The sequence below is a fragment of the Castanea sativa genome, chromosome 9, assembly GCF_040712315.1.
Source record: "Castanea sativa cultivar Marrone di Chiusa Pesio chromosome 9, ASM4071231v1".
NCBI lineage: Eukaryota > Viridiplantae > Streptophyta > Magnoliopsida > Fagales > Fagaceae > Castanea > Castanea sativa.
In genome coordinates this window covers 30,728,202-30,748,396 of record NC_134021.1, presented here as the reverse complement: position 1 = coordinate 30,748,396, position 20,195 = coordinate 30,728,202, and the positions used below count along the sequence as shown (strand labels likewise).

Sequence of the window (20,195 nt, the reverse complement as noted above, 5' to 3'; positions counted from 1 at the left end):
CTTGAGCCACAAAGTCTCGAGTTTTATGAGTGGAACTCGAGTATGAAACACTTGAGTTCTTGCTTTGCAAATTTAAAGAAAAAAGAGATAGAGGAAAACTAAACAAATGAGGAAGAAGAAAAGCTTTGCAACAAATCCTTCGCTTGTCGCCCTTGTCGCCGCTACTTGGAGCCTTTGCCGTTCAGTCCGAGCTGGTTGTTGTCGCTTGGATTCAATTTGAGCTGAAGGGTGGTTAAGGAGATCTAGGTTCATGGGCGATAGGGATGGCAATGGAGCGGGGGTGGGGTTGAAGGATGGGTTCTTCGTCCCCGCCCCGCATTGTTTTGTCTTGTCCTATTCACGCTCCGCCCTGTATGACAGGAAAAACTTTCTCACCTCATCCTCGCCCCTTAGGACCCTGCGAAGCCCCGCCCCACCACGTAAAACGCTACTTTTTGTTAATTTGCCCAATAGTTAATACAATTTTTTTAATGAAACCTATTTCATTAATAAAAATATACTTGAAATTACAATTAAATTTATCCTATCAAATCAAATTAATTTTTAGAAAAAATTGAATAATATATCCAAGTGTTTAACAAGAAAATCACAAAAAAAAAAAAAAAACTTATAGTATAACACATAACAAAATAAAGGCAGAGAACCACATTAGGTAGAATAAAATAAGCTAATATTGATATGTTTGTTTAAATAATAGGGTTTTAAGGTATGGAAAAATTACAATGATAACCCTTAGCAACGCGGGGCGGGGTGGGTCTAAAAAGTCTAAATTTGTCCCTGTCTCGCCTCGCGGTGTGGGACTAAAAACCCGTATGGGACGAAGTAGGGAGGGGTGGATTAAGCAGGGCGGGGCAAAATTGCCATCCATAGTGGGCCAAGCCGAGGGCAATTTGGGTTCGAGGGTGGTTAGGTAGATCTGGGTTCCTTGTTTCTGTTAGGGGTTTGGGTTTGTTGTTTTTGATCTACCTTCGTCTTCTTTGTTGATCTACATTTGCTTCTTCTTTTTTTAGTTAATCTTTGCCTTCTTTGTTGTGTTCTTTCTTCTTTGAATTTCTTTGTTCTCTGGCTTCTTTGCTGCCTTGTTCTTCTTTGTCGTTTTAATATGGAACTCAACTATTTCATATTTGAGTTCCACCATGAAACTCGAGGCTTTGAGGCTTGAGTTCAAAAGGCAAAATTGAGTCTCTAAGCCTCGAGATGTTAGTTTCCTAAATAGTTTGGAAACGTTACTAACTAACAAAATTGTTTGGGGCTTGGTATTAGTTTCCAATTTTTTCCGGTTTGGAATTTAAGTTCAAATAATAGTTTTCAAAATGATGTGATGATTTAAAAAGTATTCTGAAACACATGTTTAAAATACTAATAATGCCTAAAATATGTTTGGTACAATGTTTCTAATAACATATTTTCAAAAGTAAAAAAATATAATTGTGTTTTGTATGAGTATATATACACATAATTATGTTTTTTTACTTGAGTTCTTATCTGGTATAAACAATATATTTACTAGTATTTTATTTTTAAAAGAACTATTACTTCATTTTATGAGAGAAATTCTCTCTTGTTGTTGTTGCACTCTATTTTTTCTCTTCTTTTTGGGTCTCTTCTTGGCCTCTCTCTTTTCTCCCCGTCTCTTCTTAGAAATCATTAAAAGACCCACAAATTTTACAAAGAAATCGCAGCAAAATGGTTATTCACATACCCAAATGAACAAAGTTTCTTTCTAAACTAGTTTGGAGGAAAATTTTACAAACTCCTCGTGTATCTTTCTATTGAGTGAAAAATTTGAAAATCTAATTGTTGAATTGCATGTTCTTATTATATTCTTTATGCTTGCAAAATTTCAAGAAGATCAAAGATCAATTATTATGTCATTAAATAAATGTTAAAATTTCAAGTTTTTGTAATCTAAAATTGTGTATAAAAAAATTAGTTTATTGATCGAAGAGTAAATAACATCCGATTTGAATAAAATTTGATATGCATGTTAAGAATATAAGGAACATGAAATTTAATGGTTAGATTTTCAAAGTTCTCACAAAAAAGAGACATATGAGAAGTTTGAACCGTTTATCTCCAAATTAGTTTGGAGAGAAACTTTGTTTTACTCAAATCACACCATCATTATTTCCACTCAACCACTTTAAGCCAAATTCACTATCTACTTAAATGAAACATGTCTATCCGTCCATACCATTATTTTTTTTCCACCAACCCAATCCCATCCACCTTCATTATCAAGTGACAGAAAAATTCACAGGTTTTCTCATTCCATACCCTCAACCTCAATTTTCTAGCCAAACTATTCTTTTTCTCCTTCAATTTGATAGACCTATATCCATCCGCAAAATCAAATCTACCCTCTCTTGGTTATCGGGAAAAGGAAAAAGAAATAAGATCAACATAAGAAATTAAATCAAATATATACTACAATATCAAATCTAGCCATGAAATTATCAACCCATGCCAAAAAGATGAAAAAAAATAAAAAAGAATCAAGGGAGATGTTGGCTTTGACAATGTCAACAATATCATTGCTGGCAATCACGAAGAAAGAAGAACAGAGAGAGATGACTAGAACCAGCGACTAAAACCATTAGCGATGCATCAAGGAACAACGAGAGAGAGAACTGAGTGAGAGAGAGATCTGAGTGAAGAGAGAGAGAACCGAGTGAGAGAGAGAGAACTGAGTGAGAGAAAGATCTAAGTTTGTATCTTTGTTAAAGAGAGAAAGAGAAGTGTGAAAGAATGAAAGAGAGAGAGAAACGGTTTATGTGTTGCAGGTTTCATGTTTTTCAAATATATTTACAACAATATTATCTAGTATTGTTACATAAAAACTAAAAACTACTTTAGAGGTGTTCTCAAAATACAGTGTTTAAACACTAAATAGAGAACTGTAACTCAAAAGGCCCTCTGATTAAAAAAAAAAAAATCCTACCAAACACTTTTTTTTTTTGCCTCACAGTTTTCAATATTTAAATACTAAAAACGATGTCAAAGGCCTTGTAGCTAAATTGACACCTCCCCATGTACAAAGTACTTGGGAGTCTAGGAGGGAAAGGGTTTGAGCTGTGGGGTTAGCAGCATGTTGTAATTATTTCTAAAAAAAAAAAAAAGATTGTTTGAACTTGCATTCTAGACAAGCATGATGTTTTTATATTTTTGGGGACTGAGATTTCTACTTTCAAAATTTTAAATTAATCAAGGCTCCCTCTGACTCATGAGATAAGATGAGTGGACACGTTAGGGCCTGCTTGGTAGTAGTATTTAAGTATTGATGTGAAAAACGTGGTTTAAAAAGTGTTGTAAAAACATGTGTTTTCTTTTTAGAGAGAGTTTCACAACTTTTGGTGTAGGCGAAGATTGAACCCCAGATCTCTTATGCAACTATCAGAAACTTTACCAGTTGAGCTAGCTGGAACCCACATGAAAACATGTGTTTAAAGTATTCATAATGCAAAAAATATGTTTGGTAGCATATTTCAAATAAGATATTTATGTATTTGGCATGTGTATGTGTTTTTTTTTAGAGATAATTATAACATGCTGCTAACCCCGCAGCTCAAATCCTTTTCTTCCAGACCCCCAAGCACTTTGTATATGAGGAGATGTTAATTCAGCTACAAGGCCTTTAGCTATGTATGTGTTTTTTTTAAGCAATACTGTATAAATAATACTATTTTATACAAGAAGAGAGAAAATTATATATAAAAAAGAAAGGAAGAGAAAAGGACAAAGGGGTGGGCCCATGAAAGAAAAAGATTAAAAAAAAAGGTTTGATCTTGTCAATGGGCCCCACAATTTTTAAGCTATTGGTCTTGTCAATGAGCCTTACGATTTTTACAAAAATATATGTTTTAAATACTCTAATTTGAGAAGAGTAACTCAAACACCCATAACAAAATATAGCTACCAAACACTGAAAACTGTTGTTTGAACCGTGATAGGTTGATGTTAGATAAGGGCCGAACCGTGATAACTAAAATATAAAATAAATATTTTAAATTAATAACAATAGAAAAATTAGCTAAAATAAATGAACATATAACAAAATCATAGTTGGTTTTCCTCATTATAAGAAAAAAAACATAGTTGATTTACTAAAACCACTATTGAAGTAAACAAATAGTAAACCACTATAATCAAATTTAAATCTAACAAAAAATATAAAAATAGTATTAAATTTAAAGGAGAGTTGATAAAACTAAAAGCTTTGAATGCTTTAATACACAAATATCTATCAACACAAGCAAAATTTGCTGAACAACACATTTTTAGGAAAATATTAGTTGAATAGCATGCATTTGAAGTTATTTAGTTAGTTAGACTGTTTTTGGAACTCGAATTCCAACCCAAAATTGACTTTACTAAATTGAGGTCCAACTAGTTTAACTCTGATGTGGAATTAAAAAAAAAAAAAAAAAACCATGTGGAACTCGAGTTTAGTAAACTCCAGTTCCATGCCGTTAAAAAAATTTCTCCAAATGGAACTCAAGTTTACTAAACTCGAGTTCCAATATTTTTTTATAATGGAAACCGAGTGTAGTAAACTCAAGTTTTAGGGTAGTATAAATCTTGCAATTTTGTGATTTTTCCCAAGTCCGAGCATCCCTCTCTCTCAGTCACGAAGTTGTAGACACTGCATTTTGTACCCCTTACGACTCGAGCCCCCATTTCCTAATGATGCTCGAACTCTAAGGCCTAAGGCCAATTTAGAGCCTAATCAGATATCAAATTGATTTGATGAGTGTTAAAATGGAAAATATGACATTTTAAATGAGTAAAAATCTATGTTTAGAAATAAAATAACCAAAGTGGCCCTCGGCCTGAGTAAGTGGGTCGCGGCCTGCGTACGCGGGCCAAAACATGCATACGTAGGCACATTCCCACTCACGCAGCTAGGGTTTCAGATGCATAAGAAAGACAAGTTTTCTGCAATAATGGCTAAGGTTTGGAATGTATCCCACATCGTCTGGGAGCTGCTCCAAACCTATTTTTTCAACTATAAAAAGCCTTACATGGTACATTTTCAAAACACACAGAAATCCCATGGGAAAAATCTAAGATTCACTGGAAAATAGTGAATCAAAAAGGATTTTTTTTTTTTTTTTTCGCAAAACACCCTTAAGTCTTTTTTTATTTGATTGGGACATTTTCTAGCCCCAATCCTTTTATTTTAACGTTGCTAATCACTTTCTTATTGGTTTGTGAATAGACTTGACTGATGGGAACGGTCAAAATCAAAATTTTAAGGCTTTTGTTTTAGGTATTGAGTCCAACATTTTCTTTTTCTTTTTTGCTTTTCTTTTTGTGTTTTTTATCTTATTTCTTGTTTTGTTTTTGTTATAACATGTTTGTTTAGGTTAGTTTTATAGTTCTTTTCATGTTTTATGCATGTTAGATTGTTAGATTTTCGTTTTAGGTTCTGCTCTATTTTTGTGTTTTTAGGTTTTTTTGGGCAAGGACTCGCGTACACATAATCTTACCTGCGCATGCAAGCCTATTCTAGCGTGCGTGATGCTGTTGCCCAGAAACCCTAATTTTTGTTTTTTTGTTTTGTTTCTACTTTCCCATGTTTTTTTTGTTTAGTCTCTCTTCCATACTTTTATGCTTTCAATGCCCATGTTTCACATGTTTAATTGCTTGGTTTACTATCACATATTAGAGTTAGGATTTGTTTAGTGTTTTCCTTCTTTTGATGACATGAACACGCATTCACATGCTCACGCATGAATGCCATAGGTGCTGAGTTGCTGCAAGATAAGAAAAAGGTAAGTCATGCATTGAAAATGTTCATGCATTTGTGATATGATCTTGTTTTGGAATTGGGGATGAATATGAATGTTTGGATGAATCACACGTTTCTTGAATCTTTCCTTATGCTTATGCTTTTGCCTTGATTTGATTATATATGTTGTTGCCTTGAATATGCTTTGATGCCATGTTAGATGAATGCTAGGGTTTTCTTATGTGTTGTTTGGCTCTCTTTTCGCTTTGTGGATCGATAAGTATGTTTGTTTAGGGACAAAAATGTCATAGTGTTTGTTAGATGCATGATTAGTGTGTGTGCGAGTTTAGAACACAAGTGTTGTATTTGTTTTTAATAAGGTTAAGGTTTAAGACACAACGAGGGGAGGCCAACCTTAGGGTTGGGCGATCTTGGGTGCCTAACACCTTCCCAAGAACATACCTAAACTCTGAACTCATACTCTGGTAGTAAGATCAAAAGGTCATTTCTCGAAGGGACGCTATATATAGTTCCTAGACCATTGCAAAAACTAGGTGACAACTCCCCCCTTATGTTCACAACAGTACAACGTCTTCCTCAGTCCCTCGTTTAAATACACCAATTTTGACCCAATTTCACGTTCCTAACCTTGGTCGTGCCTACAAGGTTTGTCTCATTCTCACTTTTCTATTTTTCTTATCTAGGAATTTTTTTTCTTTACTTTTTAGTGTTATTGGCCTATTTGCTATGTCTTCAAGATATTCTGGATCGTTTCAAATGGTCAAGAAAACAAAACCCATTACTTCAAATAGAGCAAAATGTGAAAAAGATTGCTACTTTTTCCTTTTTATTTTTATTTTGGGGGTTAAATTTATTTACTTTTGTTAGGGTTGTAGAGAAAATGTACGCAAATCCTAAAAGGAAAGTTTAGATCTTTTTGTTTTTTACCTTGCTTCCTTTTTGATTTTATAGAAAAGAATGTGAGAAATGGTTGTATTAGGTTCATTGCAGTATATCTTTTGCTAGAATCAAACTTTCTACATAGATATAAAAAATAGAATTTCTCCTAGTTTTGATTTTGAGGTCTTCAGATTGTTTATTCCTTTTCTATTTATTTGTTGTTGTATTGCAATTGACCATGTTCATTATCTTTTGCTTATGTGATATCTAGACTATGATCAATTTTTTTGTGGTGGCCACCCAAACATGAATTATATTTATATAAAAAAAATGATGCTTACAATTCTAATTGAAAGTGTCATTATATAGCATCACTTATAGTAGTTATGGAGGACCCACTACACAGGTATCATCAGAATAGCCCAAATACAACACAGAGAATAAGTCTAGGATTGTAGCATATAGGCTTGTGGGGTTCTTGTACTACATCTTCCATTTCTTTTTCTTTTGTTGGATCGGCTATGGATTCTTAAAAGATTATGCAATGTCAGCCATATGCATTATTTATTATTATTATTTTGATTATTGAATGTTGTAAATTTAAAGGATTTTAGTCGATATTTTATATTGTATGGTTTAAATTAAATCCTATGTCTTCTCTTTTTCCTTTTATACTTGGCTCATTTATGCATATATCTTGTGTCTTCTCTTTTTCCTCTCTTTTATTTTTATTTGATATGACATAAAAAACTTTTTGCAGCATGACGGTAGATCCGGGACCCATTGATCGTAGCGTTTTGACGGAACAAGTGAATCATCGATCTAAGTTACTTTGGAACCATGGAGGCCAGGTAAAATTTTTTCGCATAATGGTATTTGGTGATTTATTAACTTTTTTGTGAAGTGATAGAAGAAACCTAATATGGATAACTCATGGGATATTTAATTTTATTTTCTTTATGACTTTGAAATTATTTTTACATTGTTTTGCTATTTTGTTTGGCACTCGGGATTTTAACTAAAATTGATTCGAAAATAAATTATAGATTATACTATTACTTTTGGATGTTGAGTTGTCCTTTAATGGCATATTATGTACTTGATCGAAGTATAAGATATTTATCTATTGTTATAACATTTGCAAGATCCTTCTGGCATGCTAAATTGTCGATGTCGCCATGAAGAGTTGACACGTCAAGATCCTATGGTAGATGAGTGTGTGATTGCCATAGTGAGGTTGCTTGGTTTAGAGCGTCTGCACATGGTCCCATCTATAAAGCTTGATCATACATTGATCACTGCATTTGTAGAGCGATGGCACACAAAGACCCATTCTTTCCACTTTCCACATGGTGAGATGACGATCACATTGCAAGATGTGGAAGTTATAATAGGGATACCCATCGAGGGTGAGGCAATGGTTGGGTTCAATAAAAGAACTTGGAAAACTGTGTGATGAGATGCTTGGAATTCAAATTCCAGCTGAAAATAAAACCTTGCTATATGGTCAAAGGATTCAAATAAAAGTGCCTGTTGATCAGATGGCACAACCGCTGCCTCTGGATGCCAATGAGATGCAGGTTCATCAGTATGCTCACTGCTATGTAATAGCCTTGCTAGGGGATATGGTATTTGTTGACAAGTCTGGAGATAAAGTCCATCTCATGTGGTTGGAGTTTATGTAGAACCTTCGTAATCCACCCAATTATAATTAGGGTAGTGCAGCCCTATCATGGTCATACAAAAAATTGTGCAAGGCAACCAAAAAGACGGCAAAGCAAATTGGTAGAGCATTGATTTTGGTCCAATTGTGGATATATGCTAAGTTCCCACATATGTCCCCACAGAAGGTGCTCTCACTTGATGGTGTTTATGGTCCACCACCACCACCAATTCCTTTTTCTATGAAGTAAGTATATATTGCACAATTACTGTGCTATCATTAGATGTATTATGCCACAATCATTTTATCGTTCGAGTTTTACGTAAACGACTAGTGACCATGCTATGTTACGTGCTTGTAGGTAGGCAGGGGCTAAGTGTACAAAGAACACTCCAACACACGTGCTTTCCGCATATCGCAATCAAATTGCCACGACATAGCTTGACTAGGTATAATACTTGTTTATATACAATGTTTATATCAATTTATGTCTTCAAAATTACACCCTTACACCCATCAGAATCAAGATCATAAAAGAGTATTTCATTGCCCACTATTGTACTAGTTATGCAAATTATAAGAAAATTGCTTAATGTGGTTGCTTTTATTGGTGGCTACTGTAGGTTAAGTAGAAGCCATATGCGGTCGAAAATCTCACTATATGTTTTTGGCTTATAGAGTTCCCCCTACCTAATCATGTCCTCCGACAATTTGGGCTAAAGCAGGAACAACCCGAAGATGTTGATACTGATCGCAAATTGCATAAAATAGATGCGAGGGGCAAGGTAGAGAAAAATTGTAGGGTGGAACATGCAATCCATATTCAGAAATGGAATGATCAGTCCTAGTACATCTGTCATGCAGAGAGGATAGAGGAGGTGATGTCACGTCATCATCCATATGGTGTGGTACCGTAGGATCACTCGACTATATATCGATCGCGATAGTGCTAAAATGGAAATTTTGATAATGTGCACAAATTTATTTTATATTGCAAGTTGTGTTTGATGTCATGCCTTTGTCCTACTTAATAATGCTGGTGGTTTAATGACAGATTGCCAACCAACTGGCTGTCCTTAGCTGGTTCAATGAAGACTCTGAAGAATATAAGTTCATTAAGAAAGCCCTTAAGGATGTGGATGAGGTTGATCGCATAGATGTGCCAGCCAATGATGAAGCAGTAAACCACACTAAAACACCAGATGTAGGGCCCAGTACAAGCTTAGCTACCCCAGTGCATACACGTTGTCCATGTGCCTCCACTCCTTATCTTGCCACTAAGACCCCTAATCCACCCTTGTTCACCCCTCATGACATAACTGGCCCCCCCATACCACCCATCCCTCCCATTGACACCGAATCTCCCTTGTGGTTTACCCATGTTGAATTCGAGTCTTCCCCACACACCACCTCCATTGACCACAACTCACCCATGACCCCGTCCTATAGCTCCCCCTAGACAATTATACCCACCCCTAGCCTTCAAACACCCCAAGTTGAGCTCATGTCTACCAGCCCGAGTCATACACAATTGCCTCCTACCTCCGCCTCTCCCTTGATACATGTTGCATAAGCGACGTAACCACATGATGGACACATTGAGCAGGGGCAACGTGATCAAGCTGAGTAGCCACACGATGCAAACGATCACGCTCCACCTAAATGGAAATCGACTCGCACCATCCAACCAAAGAGATGCGGTACAGGTTCCCACATGGTATTCCAAGTGCTTTATTGTTTTTTTTAATTTCATCTATTTTTTGTGGTTCTATGTGTATGAATTTGTTTGTTTGTATAAGCTTACAAATAGTTTTATGAGCAGGTACAGCTCCAAATGAGTCATTAGAACAGGTTGTAGTTCCAATTGATAGAAATGCTACCCTAAACCAAATAGTACAATAGATGTGACCTGGAAGAAGTAAACGCGGGGAGGGTGCAGCCTAAAGAAGATATTTTTTGAAAATGTGTGGTTTTTGCCTTTTCCTTGATTTGGTAAAGTTGAGTTGGTTTTCTCTTTTCTGTTTGTTGTTTGAATATTGAATGTACTAGCCCACTAAATCTTTTGAATCTTGTTCCTTATTTGCCAACTAACCAAATGTATTGGGTGCAATATCCATGGAAATTTACCATCCTTGTTGCTCGAGTGGGATCCTTATGGGGTTGTGGATAATGGAAATTCTAGGTCTTTGAATTTAGGAAGTTGAGGGACTAAAACTGCTAGTCCTTATTCTCCTATAATTCTGTAATATGATAGCAAGGATGGTAAATTGATCAACTTATTATAAATGGTGGCCTTAGTAATTGAAAAATGTTGAGAGGCTGTGTTTGTGTTTCTATGAATCAAACAACAATGACTATCTATATTTATGGCTTGTTTCAGGAGGATAGGTTGCCCTATTCTTTCTATATATTAGATAAGGAGCTTGTTGTGCCTCTTGGCACTTACTTAGGCTATGTTTGGTTCTATGTAAAATGTTTTCCAAGTGTAATATATTTTCAGGTGAAAATATTTTTTGGAAAAGAAAATATTTTCAGGTGTTTGGTGGCATTTTAAAAAATACTTTGAAAAATATTTCTTAGTGTTTGGTTGTGTTCTTGAAAATACTATAGAAAACACATTTTTTACTTGATGCTCACATTTTCTCAGCTTCCAAACAAATATATAATATCATTTCTCAATAGATAAACACAATACAAACAAAACCAAACCAAAAAATTCATCAAATCTGGTCAAATTGAGAGAGAAGAAGGAAGAGAGATAGGCAACTGGGTTCGATCTAGAGGCGGCGGAGGCAAGATTGCATGGTGGGTCACTTGTCTTGCGGTGGTCTGCTCGACATGGGTAGAGAGAAAAAGGGTAGATCGGTGGTGGAGTTGAGCGAGGAAGGAAGAGGGAGGTAAAGAGAAAAGGGTAGATCAGCGGTGGAGTCGAGCAAGGAAGGAAGAGGGAGGAAGAGAGAAACAGGGCAGATCGGCGGTGGAGTCGAGTTTCGCTTGATCAGCAGTGAGAGGCACGGCCCAGACGACGGTGGAGTCGATCTCAAGTTCAGGTGACTGGCCTCTCTCTCTTTCTAAAGGTGGGTGGCTCTCTCTCACTCTCTCTCTTTCTCGGTTCGGTTCGGTTTGGTTCTTTTTTTTCCTGAAAATGGTTTGAAGGTAAAATAGAAGTGTAATCTATTTTACACTTCAAGCCTTCATAATTTACAGTCAACGGAAATGATTTTCCGTTTGACTTAGTTTTTTGGCCAAACCAAACACCTCTGGTGGTGGAAAATATTTTCTGAATTCTATTTACACTCGAAACAAACACAGCCTTAGAAGAAAAACAAAGGTTAGTAAAATGAGATTGGCAGTAGAAGTGTCATGCTTTAGCTGTTGCAATAGGATTTTAGTCATTGCTCTTATTTTTTGAATGAGGCATTTAAAGGCTGAATTATGAGGCTTTGCTATTGTTTGTTTATTTGTTAATTTTGACGTAAGGGCCTACAAGTTCTTTGAGGAATTTAGTGAATAACTATGGCTTTGGATTGGTACAATATTTTCTCTTTTACGTTTGGACCTACTTGGTTATTGGATCGTTTTGTAGTTGCTGTCTATTCATGTTTTTTCATAGTGAAATATTATCTTTATCATTGAAAAAGTATGTGTTTTAAAATATTGACTTGATTGATTTGAAATGATACTTTCAGTTTTTAAAATGCTCGTTTATTTTTTTAATTTCTATCTGATATTACAATTTGTAGCTGTCATGTGTTTACTTTATCTGTCTTATTTGATGTTTCTCAGGATCATAGTTTTAAAACCTTAGGTTCGATTAATTTGCAAAGTCAAGCAATTGCTTATGCTAGATTCGTTGAATCTGAATCCATAAGGACTTCTTCTGTGAAGTGTAATGCATAATTTGGTCTCTTCACTGTCCTCCCAATTCAAGCACAATAAAATGAGCAGTTTGGACTAGAAATTCCCTTGTCATATTAAATAAGAAACTGTTGGGGGATATTACACAAAGTAATAATGAAAGAACAAGATTAACATAAAAGACAAACAAAAAATAGATAACTTGGTTGGAGGCATTATATCATTTTCCTTAGACAATATTTGCCCCCCAACACTTTTGTTGCTAAAGGGTTATCACAAATTTGTCTCTAGGAAATAAACCAAGATATTGGGTTCTATAGATAACAATTCTGGAGAATGACCACAGGATTTCTTGTGTTTCTCTCAAACTTATTATTTTTTAAATTGAACATAAGCCTCTATTTATACCCATATGGTTATGTTTCATGAAAATGCACATATGAAAAGGTTGAAACCTCTTCAACCTTTTTGAACAGTTACTAGAAAATTTTGCAGAAAATTTAGATTTTCGAATTTTCACTTAGAAAATTCTAGAACTTGAATTTTCACTTTATGAAATCATATTCTCCAAACTCAAACATCATTATTACAACCTATCCTTATATATTCCTATATATACAAACATCCCCCACTAGTTGTAATAATATATGTCTTACTTGATTGATATCCTATCATGCATAAGGGAAGGTGTCTTTCAACTTAAACCTCTCTTTAGTGTAATTGCTCAAGAAATTAACAGGGTTAATCGTGGCTTGGTGCTTAGACCAAAACTCTTATGTGTTAAAATCGGAAATAATGCACACATGAGAACACCCACAACACATTTAGAAATCCACTGTTGTTAGCACTATTATGGCACTATTAGTGAACATTTACAAGAGAAAACCCTTTACTCTTGCTAGAAGCAGCACCACTTCTATATTCACAAAGGTGAAGTTCCTTCTTATGTCCTTGTTACGCAGACATTTATTCTTTATGAACTTCATTAAGAGTGTAAAACTCATCCTCAATTACATCGTAAAAATCTGCACTAATCCATCCTAAATGAGACACAAAACTAGTGCTCTTACTAACCACGTATCAATAGCTTGTTGTTACCCTTTAAACCTCTTTAGATTAAATCAATTTGAGGTTGGGTTCCCACTATTGGTGATTCTCTTAAAAGAAGGGTTTTAGCCCCATTCCAATGGATGTTACCTAACCATATAGCGAGACACTACTTTGGTTAAAGGGTCTGCCAAATTATTATTTGACCTTACATAGACAATTGAAATGGTACCAGATTTTATTAATTGTCTTATGTAATCATGTCTTAGACCTATATGTCTAGACTTACCATTATACATTTTACTATATGCTTTACCCAAGGTGGCTTCACTATCGCAGTATACCGAAATGGCTGGTATTATGTGGCCACAACTCTATGTCTAACAACATATTTTTTAGCCATTCCGCTTTCTTGTCTGCTACCGCTAAGGCTATAAATTCTGATTTCATGGTGGAGTGAGAAATACACGTTTGTTTCTTTGATGCCCAAGAGATGACACCCCCACCAAAGTGAATATCCAACCAGACGTGGATTTGTTATCACTCACACTAGTAATCCAACTAGTATCTGAATAACCTTGCAACACAGCTAGAAATTCAGAATAAAAGAGTCTCAAACTTATGGTTTTCTTTAAATAACCAATAACTCTACCAATTGCTTTCCAGTGATCCACACTTGGATTACTTGTAAATCTAGAAAGTTTGCACAATGAAAGTGATATGTCTGGTCTTGTACAATGCATAGCATACATCATGCTACCAATAACACTAACATACTCAAGCTGTGCAATTGCTTTTCCAGTATTTTCACCTAACTTTATGCTTCAATCAAAAGGTGTATTTGCTTCCTTTATATTAAGATGTTCAAATCTTTGAAGTACTTTCTCAACATAATGAGATTGACATAGTGCAAAACCCTCACTATGTCTTTTAATTTTGATTCCCAAAATAGTATTTACTTCATTTAAATCTTTCATTTGAAACATAGAAGAAAGATATTTTTTGGTTTCACATACACCTTTCATATTTGTACCAAATATGAGCATATCATCCACATAAAGGCATAAAATGACTCCATATTCCTTTGTGAATTTGGAATACATACATTTGTCGGAACTATTATGCACAAAGCCATCCAACAAAATTGGTGAGTCAAACTTCTCATGCCATTGTTTTGGGGCTTGTTTCAAGCCATACAAAGACTTGACTAACTTGCAAACTTTCTTTTCATTTCTAGGAAGTACAAAAACCTCAGGTTGTTGCATGTAAACTTTCTCATCAAGATCACCATTTAGGAAAGTTGTCTTAATATCCATTTGATGTACAATCAACTTATATATGGATGCAAGTGCTTACAACACGCGAATAGACGTGATCCTAACCACTGGTGCATAGGTATCAAAATAGTTTACTCCTTCCCTTTGTTTAAAGCCTTTTGCCACTAACCTTGCTTTAAAGGTTTGTATTGATCCATTAGTATTATATTTTCTTTTAAATATCCAATTATAACCAATTGGTTTAGAACCAGTAGGTAGATCTGCTAGGACCCAAGTATTATTGGATAATATTGAGTCTATCTCATCATTTACAGCTTCTTTCCAAAAAGCTGAATCTCTAGAAGCCATAGCTTCCTCAAATGTTTTAGGGTACACTATGATTATTTTATTTAGGACCATTTGTCTATTACCTTCAATTAGGTGCAATTGAGCTTGATAAGAAATGAAATTTAAACCAAAGTCTTTTACTTTTCTTATCCTTTGATTCTGTCTTTGTTCACTTGGTGAACCACTTTTAATCCTTTTAGTACCACTCAAAGTAGTATTAGGATTAGAGTCACCTTGATGTGTTTGAGTAAGTATCAAGGCATCCATGAAATCTTTATTGTATTTATCCTCAATAAACTCAACATCTCTTGATTCCACCACTGTATTAGAGCTTAAGTCTAATAATCTATATGCCTTTGAATTTTTAGCATAACCTACAGACACACTTTTCATAACTGTTGGTCCTAATTTTGTTCTTTTAGGATTAACCACTCCATAAAAGGCTAAACACCCTTATACTTTGATATAATCAAGGTTTGGTTTCCTTTCATTCCATAACTCATATGGAGATACTTTAATTTTCTTGGAAGGTACTCTATTGTGCACATGACATGCTGTAAGCAATGCCTCAACCCATAAATTAAATGGGAGCTCTGCACTTAAGATCATGGCATTTACCATGTCTACAAGAGTTTTATTTTTCCTTTCAGCCAAACCATTTTGTTGGGGTGTATATGGGGCTGAACTTTGGTGTATTATACCATGTTCCTCACATGTTAAGTAGGTTCTAAGGATTTAGGATTTAAATATATTAGAACTTCAATGTGTAATGCTGGCAAACCATGATCAAAATTTAGAGTCTAGATTTAGGCTGCTCAAACTATGTTTAATGTAAAGTTGGAATTGAGTAATTGCAAAAAATTACTGTTCATTTTCTGCAAGGCTTGATCGATCGAAAATTAGACTCAATTGATCGAAGCTCGTGCAGATTTTTTTTTTTTTTTTGTAGAATTTCCAACTCAGTCCAAACCCGTTTGATATGTAGGGTTTTATGTTTTGCCATAGGTATAAAAGCAAAAATCCAAGCCACGTTTTTAGGTTGTTGTTTATGCTGTGTGTGTGAATCTCTTGTGAGATCTAGAGGTGTTTGCCTTCATACATACTTAGGGTTATCAAGATCGAGATTGATATCGAGAGCTTGGTGATCATTTCAGTTGCTGCATAAAGAACTTCAAGAAATACAAGTGGTATACTTGTGGATGTTGTGGATTTGAGAAAGAAGTAGTCTGTGGACTCGGAGCTATCACGTGGTCGTGGTAGTAAGTTTCTACTCGAGGTAGTAATAGGATGTTAGTGGTCTAAGTCGCTATTGTAAAATTTCAATTCTTTCATAGTAGATCTTGTTTTACCTTGAGGATAGTTAGGTTAAATCATTTCCAGGTTTTTTTTACCGGTTTGGTTTTCCTGGGTTATCATATTGTGTGTTATTTATTTTTTCACATTGCTTTGCATGATATGATTTACATGTGTTAACCTAAATTTGCATAATTTACCTAAGTTAATCACTTAGCTAAATAACTAGGTTAAACAACTTGTGTTTTAAAGGGTCTAAAAACGTACAAGTGGTATCAAAACAAGTTAGCTCTAGTGTTTAGATTCGTTGATCTAAGAGTTGATCCTTGACCCTTGTTGTCATGGATACTTGGAAGTTCTTATTGCTAAAGTTTCAATTTGTCTACTTTTGGTTTGTGTCTCTTGTTACTTTTGTTAAGTCTTTCCTTGAGTATCTTGGTATAATTACAAGTGATGATAATTATGTGTGTTATACTGCTTTAACCTCCTTAAAGACACGTGATTCTTGTTTTTGGTATTTGGATAGTGGTTGTTCCAGGCATATGACAGGAAATAAAGATCTATTCAAGACATTCTTTAAAGGAAAGATTGGGACAGTCACCTTTGGAGATGGAAGCAAATCTGTGAACAGAGGCATTGGAACTGTGGACATTCCAGGGTGTTTGAAGATGTCTGGTATGTTGATGGGCTGAAGGTTAATTTACTCAGCATCAGTCAGATTTGTGATAATGGATAGAATGTTCTCTTCACCAAGTATGAATGTGAGATACTTGATGGAGGAGGTGACTGCATGTGTGTTGATGTTAGAACAACTGACAACTGTTATGGTATAACTCCAAGTATAAGCAACAAGTGCTTTAGTGCAAAGATCAATCAAGTAGACCTATGGCATCAACAGTTGGGACATGCAAGTCATAAGCAATTAAAGAAGATCTCCAAGTGTGATGTAGTTATTGGTTTGCCCAAGTTTGAAAAGATAAAAAAGTGCATATGTGGACCATGTCAAATGGGTAAACAAGTGAAGTCCAAACATCTGTCTGTGACTGAAGTTCAAACTTCAAGACCTCTAAAGTTGTTGCACATTGATCTCATGGGTCCTGCTAGAGTTCAGAGTTTAGGTGGAAAGAAGTATATTCTAGTTGTTGTGGATGATTTCACTAGATATACTTGGGTTGTACTTTTGAGAGATAAAGCTGAAGCTTCTAAAAAGATGATACATCTGTGCAAGAAGTTGCAAGTTGAGAAAGGAACAATGATAGCCAGAATTAGAAGCGATCATGGAAGGGAATTTAAAAACACAAAGCTGGCTACCTTCTATAATGATCAAGGCACACATCAAGAGTTCTCTTCACCCAAGACACCATAACAAAATGGTAGTGGAATGGAAGAATAGGGTTGTTTAAGAGATGGCTTGTGTCATGCTACATAACAAAAAGATGCCCAAGTCCTTCTAGGGAGAAGCAGTTAACACTGCTTGTCATACATTTAACCGGGTGTATTTCAGACCTCATTCCAAGAAAACTCCTTATGAATTCTGGAAAGGGAAAAAGCCGGTTGTCAAATACTTCCGGATATTTGGCAGTGACTGTTATATTCTGCGTGATAGGGAGAACCTAGAAAAGTTTGATGCAAAGAGCGACAAGGGATACATTTTGGGATACTCCTCTACTAGTAGAGCTTACAGAGTATAAAACCTGAGAACTAAAACAATCATGGAGTCTTCAAATGTGATGATCAATGATGATATGTTTGCAAAAACTCAGTCAGAAAACATTCCTCCGATTCAAGAAAAGACTATGGAAATTGATGATTCTATTCTTAATGATTATATTGGGAAGCACAATGATGAAGAGCTACTATTGTTGAACGATGCTGTTTCAATATCATCAAGTTCAGAACCATCTACCCCAGTTCATGAACTCAACAAAAACAAAGTGAGTCTAGTCCTTCATTAGAACAAAAAGGTACCTCCACATCTCTGGTCAAAGGTCCATCTTCAAGAGTAAAGTTAAATCACCCTACCACAAACATATTGGGTAGTTTGAATGATAACATGAGATTGAGATCTAAAGCGTTGAATGTTATTACTTAATCATGCTATCTATCCTAATTTGAATTGAAAAAGGTGGATGAAACAATTTAAGATGCTAATTGGGTTAATTCTATGCATGAAGAACTTCATCAATTTGTTCGGAATGATGTGTGAGAATTAGTTCCTAGACCAAAAGGAGTAAATGTGATTGTAACTAAGTGGATTTTCAAGAACAAGTCAGATGAACATGGTACTGTTATTCGAAATAAATCAAAACTTGTTGCTCAAGGTTACACACAAGTGGAAGGGGTTGATTTTGATGAGACTTTTGCACCGGTAGCAAGACTGGAATCTATTAGGATACTGTTGGCCATAGCAAGTCATTTGAACTTCAAGTTGTATCAAATGGATGTCAAGAGTGCATTCTTGAATGGGATGTTGTAAAAAGAGGTATATATTGAATAACCAAAGGGTTTTGTTGATCCTCATAGACTGGATGATATCTTCAAGTTGAAGAGAGCTCTCTATAGTTTGAAACAAGCTCTCAGGGTATGATATGATAGGTTAACTGCTTATCTCATTGAGCATGAATTCAAAAGAGGATTTACTGATACTACTCTCTTCATACGAAAGGATAAGAATTATTTTGTAGTAGTTCAAATTTATGTTAATGATATTGTTTTTGGTGCTACTAATGATTCTCTTGCTTAATATTTTACAGATTAAATGAAGAAGATGTTTGAAATGAGTATGGTCGGTGAACTAACTTGTTTCTTGGGATTGTAGGTAAAGCAAACGGATTCAGGAATTTATATTAACCAAGCAAAATATGCTAGAAATCTAGTCAAGAGATTTGGACTTGACAAAGCTGCACATGCTTGAACACCAATGGCTGCTAATGCAAAGCTAACCAATGACCCTTTAGGTGAGTCTGTTGATCATACATTATATAGAAGCATGATCGGTTGCCTTTTGTATTTAACTGCAAGTCGTCCAGACATTGCTTTTAGTGTTGGTGTATGCTCTAGATTGCATTTGAATCCTAAAGTTTCACATTTGAATGCTGTTAAAAGAATCATAAAATATGTTAGTGGAACTTGTGATTATGGTTTATTCTATAGAAAAGAGTCAAATTTGTCTCTTGGATTTTCTGATTCAGATTGGGCCGGCAATGCCGATGAAGCACCATTGGTGGGTGTTTTTATGTAGGAGCTAATCTTGTTGCTTAGATGAGTAAAAAGCAAAATTCTGTCTCTCTGTCTCCTGCAGAAGAAGAATATATTGCTGCTGGAAGTTGTTGTTCACAACTTCTCTGGATGAAAAAGCTTTTGAGTGATTATGGGATAACGCAAGACACCATGGTTGTTTATTGTGATAATTCTAGTGTTATCGATATCTCTAAAAACCTTGTGCAACATTCTAACACTAAACACAGAGATTAGATATTACTTTATCAGGGATCTTGTTGAAAGAAAGATTGTGGTTCTTGAGTATATCCCTACTGAATGTCAGAATGCTGACATCTTTACCAAACCTCTTGATAGAAGTAAGTTTGAGACACTCCATCAAGTAATTGGTGTGATCCTGTGTCCCTGATCATCTTTGGCTTTCATGGTCTTTGTGCTTTATCTCTCTATTCTTTGTGACCATTCTTTTTTTGTTGTTTTGGATTTCTTTTTTAAAATTTTTTTTTTAATTTTTAGGATTTGCATTGCATATCATTTATGCATTTCATGCTAGGTTGTTTTTGTTATTTAAAAAAAAAAAACAAGGGAAGAAAAATGTGTTTTGCATTATTTATTTTGGTTTTGAAATCAAGGTTGGCCATATTATCTTTACATAACTTGTTTATATACTTTGTTTAGCTTGGATGAGCTTATTCTATTGTACTTTGCTAGTGCGAGTTTTGTAGTGCATATTGTGTGGGAGTTGTTTATAGTTTTTGATCACATGATCTTGATCTTGAAGTCAAATGTATTTGATTGTAAGGACTAAAAAATCCTAAGAGAAATGCATAAATAACCATTTCACCACTGATTACTAACCAATCATGAACACCTTAGTGCA

The 20,195-nt window shown here is 35.1% G+C and overlaps 1 protein-coding gene across 1 annotated transcript; it reads left to right on the top strand.

Moving 5' to 3' along the window:
- The first annotated feature begins 19,016 nt into the window (after positions 1 to 19,016).
- Positions 19,017 to 19,724, top strand: LOC142609035 (putative mitochondrial protein AtMg00240). The gene is made up of 2 exons (XM_075780677.1): positions 19,017 to 19,333; positions 19,586 to 19,724. Exons 1-2 carry the CDS (start codon positions 19,017 to 19,019, stop codon positions 19,722 to 19,724), a joined length of 456 nt encoding a protein of 151 aa, XP_075636792.1.
- Positions 19,725 to 20,195: the final 471 nt, after the last annotated feature.